Source organism: Nicotiana tabacum, chromosome 15, assembly GCF_000715075.1.
Source record: "Nicotiana tabacum cultivar K326 chromosome 15, ASM71507v2, whole genome shotgun sequence".
NCBI lineage: Eukaryota > Viridiplantae > Streptophyta > Magnoliopsida > Solanales > Solanaceae > Nicotiana > Nicotiana tabacum.
In genome coordinates this window covers 22,276,506-22,284,249 of record NC_134094.1, presented here as the reverse complement: position 1 = coordinate 22,284,249, position 7,744 = coordinate 22,276,506, and the positions used below count along the sequence as shown (strand labels likewise).

At 35.1% G+C, this 7,744-nt stretch overlaps 1 protein-coding gene across 1 annotated transcript; it reads left to right on the top strand.

Annotated features, from left to right (window-relative positions):
• Positions 1-486: 486 nt before the first annotated feature.
• Positions 487-5,456, top strand: LOC107770450 (glutamate receptor 2.7-like). The gene is made up of 6 exons (XM_075230659.1): positions 487-813; positions 1,069-1,848; positions 2,252-2,802; positions 3,405-3,717; positions 4,054-4,460; positions 4,711-5,456. The coding sequence occupies exons 1-6, from the start codon at positions 501-503 to the stop codon at positions 5,281-5,283; spliced, it is 2,937 nt and encodes a 978-aa protein (XP_075086760.1). The 5' UTR covers positions 487-500; the 3' UTR covers positions 5,284-5,456.
• The last annotated feature ends 2,288 nt before the right edge of the window (positions 5,457-7,744 follow it).

The window sequence follows — 7,744 nt, the reverse complement described above, 5'->3', positions numbered from 1 at the left end:
ATTTTAATAAAAATTTTAGGAAAAATACTTTTTCCGAAAAATAATTTTGCCACACTGGATTGCTTAGGTGGATGGCCATGTAAGCAAATCTAACCCAGTTGGACTGACATATCACCTTCAATGGCAAGACTAACGGTTTAAGGGTATTTGTGGTCCAAAATATATATGGCAGAGATATTTTTGGTACAAAAAACAAACGGATGACATTTTAAAACTATTTCAAATAGTTCAAGGGCATTTTTGGCCCTTTTTCCGTTAATAATATTTCTACTTTGGAAGCTACATAAGCATCAAAAGAATTTAAATTTCTGTCTACGTACCAACACTGATTTAAGATAACCCCAAGAATTATTCCTAAAGTTTGTAGCTATAGGTAAACTTATTATTACAATAAAATGAATAGTAGTCAAATCCGAAGTGTGTGTATATATATATATATATATATATATATATAACACAAACTGTCCAAATAATCAGACTCAAACGCATCTTTTGTCAAGATGAGAAAGAAAACAAGCAAAGTCTTTTTCTCAGTCTCTTCTTTCGATTCCTCTTTCTTTTTCTTTTTCTTTTTCCTATGTTTAGGAATACTTTTCTCCATGAAAATGGCCATGGCACAGAAAAGAAAAACAGTTCCCATGAATGTGGGAGTTGTGTTAGAAATGGATAACTGGACTGGGAAAATGGGTTTGAGTTGTATTTCTATGGCTTTATCTGATTTATATAGCTCTGATCATGGCTCTGATTATAAGACCAGACTGGTTCTCCATACACGTGACTCGAAGAGTAACGTTGTTGCTGCTGCTGCAGCAGGTAAGTTTCGTGTATATATATATAAGAATTTCTTACTTAGAGTAATTTGTCGTTAGAGTAGGTTAAGTATACTCTGTTTTCCCGGTCACCATATATCAAACTTGATAAGAAGAATTACATGTTGTTATAGATTAACTAATTAATTTGATTGTGTAGATACTTTGTGTACTATTAGTGCATAGAATTATGTGAATTCAGAGAGACGTTGTTGCTGTCACATACTTTTGTTGATTCTTGCATTCTTTGAAAATGCAGCACTTGACCTATTGAAGAATGTTGAAGTGGAAGCCATTATAGGTCCAACATCATCAATGCAAGCTGATTTCATAATTGGTTTAGGAGAGAAATCTCAAGTACCAATCATCTCATTTTCTGCTACAAGTCCTTCCCTCTCATCATTTCGTAGTCCATATTTCATTCGTGCCACTCTAAGTGATTCCTTTCAAGTTCAAACCATTAGTTCCATTATCCAATCTTTTGGATGGAGAGAAGTTGTCCCTATATACATTGACAATCAATTTGGAGAAGGAATTATACCATTCCTGGCGGATGCATTGGAAAAAATCAATGCACGTATCCCTTATCGAAGTGTTATTCCTGAATTCGCCACCGATGATAAGATAACATCCGAACTTTACAAATTAATGAGTATGCAAACTCGGGTTTTTGTTGTGCATATGACAACTTCATTTGGTGCCAAAATTTTTACTAAGGCCAAAGAACTTGGAATGATGAGTGAAGGGTATGTTTGGATTATTACAGATGCTATGACAAATGAACTTACTTCTATGGATTCTTCAGCAATTGAATCCATGCATGGAGTTATTGGAGTGAAACCCCATGTCCCGAGAAATAAAAGGCTTGAGAATTTTACTACAAGGTGGAAATTGAAGTTTCAACAAGAAAATCCAACAATTCTTAATGCAGAATTGAATGTGTTTGGACTATGGGCTTATGATTCAGTTACTGCACTAGCCATGGCAGTGGAGAAATCAAGAATCACCGGAGCACCTTTTCAGAAGCTAAACATTTCAGGTACATGTGGAAAATGGACGGGTTGAGTCAAACTTGACTGGTAAAATAAATAAACACAACCTGCCTAGTGCCTAGCATGACCTAAACTCCCCTCGTTTTTATTTTATTATTTGAAAAAAATAAAAGTTAATGTATTTTTCTTAAATTATTAGTTAAAACAAATTTACTTAGTTCTCAATCTTCAAATTTGATATTGTTTGTTTAGGTTAGGGTTTACATATTGACTCGTTTAGTTACACTTTTTCACCCCTTTTAACACAATAGTTTGACGGGTCATTTTGGACTCAATTGTTAACCAGTTGAGTCAAGTCAATAAACTAGTCATAATTTAGCTTCTTTAAACTTGGGCGTGTTTGGGGTTATTAAAAAATGATTTGATTTTGAACCTCTATAAAATTTTCAGGAAATGCAACAGATCTTGAAACTATTGGAGTTTCCAAAGATGGTCCGAAGCTTCTCCGAGCTATCCTAAACACTACTTTCAAAGGACTTAGCGGAGATTTTCAACTCGTTGATGGGCAATTACAGTCACCAGCTTATCAGATTATAAATGTGATTGGTAATGGTGCGAAAGGAATTGGCTTTTGGACAAGAGAAAATGGGATTGTTAAAAAACTGAATTTGAGAAATGGATATTCCATTTCTAAGGAGAATTTTGGGTCTATTATATGGCCTGGTGACACTACTTCTGTTCCTAAAGGTTGGGTAATTCCAACAAATGGGAAGAAATTGAAGATTGGAGTTCCAGTGAAAGATGGTTTCAGTGAATTTGTGAAAGTTACAACAGATTTTACTACTAACACAACAACAGTTACTGGTTACTGCATTGATGTTTTTGAGGCAGTGATGGCAGAATTAAATTATTCTGTTCCTTATGAATTTGTTCCCTATGCACCTCCTGGTGCAAAGACTACTGAAAGTTACGATGATCTTGTTCATCAAATATTTCTTGGGGTAAATCTCTTAATTTCTTTTTCCTACATTTTCGACAAAGACAAGACCCATTACTCGTCGAGTTTAATTTACAAAGTCCATTGAAAATACTAGGGCGGTCAAATGTGGCCCAAACCCAAATGACTCGCCTAATCCGTAAGGTTGGGTTGGTTATCGATTCGTCCATTTATTGAACTCAGCTCATCTTGACATAACTCATATAAACCCTTTGTTTTTTAGTCCAAATTGATCCATGAGTAATTTTACCAAAATATCTTAACACCCCCCCCCCTCCCCCCCATTATATGTGACCACAACAAAAGAAATACAGTATTATTGTTAAATTATATAACTCATAAGAAAACAGAACATATTAATTAAAGTTTGTTATGACCTAAATTTTAGCCCACATCTCAGACCAAGTAATTTTTGGGAGGGTCATTTATTGACGTAGCCCATTTTGACCCGCCCAAAAGCGGTCCCACCCCTTCATTTGACACCCTAAAAAATACGAACGGGAACGTCCTTTGGAAAAACGTCTTGTTTCTTGAAGTGAAATACATTTCTTGCATATATATATATGTGTGTACTTTTATTTGATTCTAACATTAACCAATGAACAGAAGTTTGATGCTGTTGTAGGGGACGCTACCATTAGATCAAATAGGTTGCAACATGTTGATTTCACATTACCTTACACAGAATCTGGAGTCACAATGATGGTGCCAATCAAAGACAACAACAGAAATAAAGCTTGGGTATTCTTAAAGCCATTGACTTGGGAGCTGTGGTTAACAAGCTTCTGTTCTTTTGTTTTCATTGGTTTTGTGATTTGGGTACTTGAACATAGAGTTAATGAAGAATTCAGAGGACCTCTTTCTCACCAAGTTGGCATGATCTTTTGGTTCTCCTTTGCATCTATGGTCTTTGCGCAGAGTACTTACTTTTTCCTACTCCTTAATTTCATTTTATACGAGACTTCATTTTTAGTCTGTTCCAAAAAGAATAGAGCATTTGTAGAATTTTAAACTTCTTATTTACCTTTAATGACATGCTCGTATACTTATAGAAATGTCATGATGTGTTAAATACCACAAGTTCTAAGGGCACTTTTGGTATGTGCCAGTAGTCTTTTTTTTTTCCATAAACTTCATGCTCAGTCAAACACCGCCTTTTAAAGTGAAATAGAGGAAAACTAAAGAATATGTAATCATTATATATAATTCGAACTTCTATTCTGAATTTTCTTCTATTTGATTCTTGATACTGCAGAGGAGAAGATAGTAAGCAATTTGGCTAGGTTTGTGTTGATCATCTGGTTCCTAGTAGTACTTATATTGACTTCAAGTTACACAGCAAGTCTTACATCAACGTTAACAGTTGAAAACCTCCAGCCAACTGTTACAGATATAAAAGAACTTCAGAAGAACAAGGAGTATGTGGGATTCCAACAGGGTTCTTTTGTTAAAGAACTTCTAATAAAGAACAAGTTTGATGAGGACAGGCTAAAACAATATAACTCTTCAGAGGAATGTATTGATTTGCTCTCTAAAGGAAGTGCAAATGGTGGTATTGCTGCTGCTTTTGATGAAATTCCTTATGTGAAACTTTTGCAAGCAATTAATTGCTCGAAATATACCGTGGTTGGACCTATATATAAGAGCGATGGCTTTGGCTTTGTAAGTAACTCCTTTTTTCTCTTAACAATAATTTTCTTTTGATTTTCATCCGGTCCCTAATATTATAAAAAAGGGCATTCCGGTGCGAGCTCCCGCTATCCACGGAAACAATGGAAGAGCCGGACCACAAGGGTCTATCGTACGCAGCCTTACCCTGTATTTCTGCAAGAGGCTGTTTCCACAGCCCGAACCAGTTACGCCAAGGCTCCCCTTCCGGTCCCTAACATTATGAATTATGATTTCCATACAGGCATTCCCAATAGGATCTCCTCTGTTACATGATGTTTCAAGAGCAGTCTTGAGTGTAACAGAAGGTGAAAAGTTGGTACAAATAGAAAAAACATGGTTTGGACAACCGATTTGTTCAGATTCTAGCAAGTCACTTTCCTCCAATAGTCTTGGCCTTGATAGCTTCTGGGGACTCTTTGTCATAGCTGGAATTGCTGCAATTTTGGCTCTCCTCATCTTTCTAACAATGTTCATGCGTGATCATTGGCACATCATAAGACGATCCAATCATTCGTTCCACGAAAGAATCAGAATCTTGGCTAGAAATTTTGACAGAAAAGACTATAATAGCCATACATTCAAAAAAGAAATTGAACTGAGAGATGGAATGCGAGTTTCAGGACATATGGATGGTCCACAAAGTCCACATGATAACTCGTCAATGCTTCCTTCTCCACAACCGAATGGGCCGCCATGTCCAAGTATTTCTAGTCATACGGAAGCGACTCCGCCTTTGCATGAAGAGAATGTAGCATCTAGTACTCAAGAGAGTGCCATTATTGAGTCGGCTGTTGAACTAAGAGCAGGCCATTGATGTTTTCTCTTTTCTATCTTAAATTACCATCTTTGATTTGTATATTGGTGTGAAAGGGATTATGATTGGTTTTAGATTAGTAAAGCTTTAATATAGTATTAAGGTCATTTTTACTTCTTCCATTGTGCAAAAGATCAAGTCAGATAATATTAGAGCAATTTGATAAAAGAGAATACTGAATGACATTTTTTTTTGGGTAACAACTGTGAAATTACGATTGATAACAAATAAGCTACAAATTAGCAACACCTAAAGAGCACTCACTTCCACTGCCAATGTTTGCAGGGAGAGTTAGTCTCACAATATCATCTAATTACACCCAAGTACAAAGTAAAGTGCAGAAAATCTCTATTTCTTCTCGTTTTTCTAGATATCCTAAGCATATCTATCCTCTTTAATCTCTTGTTTAATCTGTGTTATCTCAATCTATGTTGGTACATTTACTCCCTTGAACATCTTCCAATTTCTGGCCTTCCACGTATGATACACAACAGCCCCCAGATTGCCACTACCACTTCCATCTTCAGACTTGTCCATTGTTGCCTCTTTATTTTTTCCAAAGTTTGTTGAACCTCACCAAACTGTATATGGAGACCAGTAATAAGACATGTATTTACTTTTAAGTCATTGTTTAAAATGTCTTTAGTCTTTAGCCACTGCTTTAATAAACTTTTACCCGTCCGGACGAAAATACCCTTCTGCTATAATTCGCTGAAACCTACGCAGATTGCAGAGAACTTCGCTCAAATTAAGGACCAGGTGTCCTTAATTTTTGAACTTCCAACTCTAAGTTAAGGACCAAGTGTCCTTAACTTATGAGCTTGTTACTATAAGTTCAGGACTAGTTGTCCTTAATTTATGAGCTTGTAAGTCTAAGTTTAGGACTACCTGTCCTTAACTTTTGAACTTGTAACTCTAAGTTCAGAACTACATGTCCTTAACTTTTGAACTTGGAACTCGAAGTTCAGGACTACATGTCCTTAATTTCTGTGCTTGTAACTCTAAGTTAAGGGCTACCTGTCCTTAATTTCTGTGCTTGTAACTCTAAGTTAAGGGCTACCTCTCCTTAATTTCTGTGCTTGTAACTCTAAGTTAAGGATCAAGTGTCCTTAATTTTTGAACTTTCAACTCTAAGTTCAGGACCAAGTGTCCTTAACTTACGAGCTTGTTACTGTAAGTTCAGGACTAGCTGCCCTTAATTTATGAGCTTGTAAGTCTAAGTTAAGGACTACCTGTCCTTAGTTTTTGAGCCTGTAACTCTAAGTTTAGGACTACCTGTCCTTAACTTTTGAACTTGTAACTCTAAGTTCAGGACTACATGTCCTTATTTTTTGAACTTTGAACTCTAAGTTCAGGACTACCTCTGAATTTAGTATAAATATTTAATACTTTTTGTATGTTTACAGAGTTGGATTTATTTTGTAGGATTTGTTGAACATGTTCTTAAGAGATGTATACAAGCCAATTCCAAACAAGTACAACTTGGTATTAGCTATGTAGTGGCGTTACCCAGAGAATGTGAAACTTGAGAAGGTGAAAGTTGTTCACTACTGTGCGGCGGGGTCAAAGCCATAGAGGTACACTGGCAAGGAAAAGAACATGGACAGAAAAGAGATAGAAGAAAGGGTAAGACCGTCTTTTCATATTAATTTTAATAAACTAGTGGCTACTTTTGCTCAGCATTAAAAATGCCGGATAAAAAGTAAATACCACTTTAAAAAGTAGCTGCCCCACTCAATTTCTACCCAATGGTAAAGCAAGTCAAGCAATTGATGTGGGGCCCTGAAATTTCTAATATTAAATAATTGTATGTAATGATTTGTCTTTTAAAAATATTTAGTATATCAAAGAAAAAAACATATTTTTTCATGAAAAAAATAATTTGGGACCACTAGAGATATTGGGAATAGGAATAGTTACTTTTGGATTTCACACTAAAGGCCGTGAACTTTAAGTGTGTATTCTTACCTCATTTATACACCATCATCATTTTCACACGGCCTACATTAATTTTATCACTTTATTACTCTCTCTAAATCATTCTCTCAAATAAGAGAGCAGAAAGCAATTGCCAATACTTTTTTTCAAGTTTTTTCAATGTTACATCTTTTGTTCTTAAGTATATATTATCTTTTTATTTATTTATTAAAATTGTAATATATCAACAAGAAAAATATGAATTCGAGTATTTAAAACACCAAAAAGGGAAGAGTTAAAACTTTAATACTATCCCAAAAAGGAGTTATTGTTAAATTTTTAGCTAACTATAAAAATTTTGAATCAGAAAATATGGAAGAATTTATGGTAGGTGAACAAATCACTAACAAAATTGAGCTAAACGATAATGAAATTCAAGAAGAAAAAGAAGTTGGTGAGAAATCTATCATAAATCTTTCAGAAAATCAAGAAATTCTAAGAGAATGGAATAATATCCTAGAACATATATGATCCTAGTAAAAAG

Bases quoted from the DNA above. Each gene is read 5' to 3' on its own strand.
- LOC107770450 (XM_075230659.1), top strand. From the start codon at position 501: ATGAGAAAGAAAACAAGCAAAGTCTTTTTCTCAGTCTCTTCTTTCGAT. The intron at 3,718-4,053 runs GTACTTACTTTT...TTGATACTGCAG, and splicing joins ATCTATGGTCTTTGCGCAGA to AGGAGAAGATAGTAAGCAAT. The intron at 4,461-4,710 runs GTAAGTAACTCC...ATTTCCATACAG, and splicing joins AGAGCGATGGCTTTGGCTTT to GCATTCCCAATAGGATCTCC.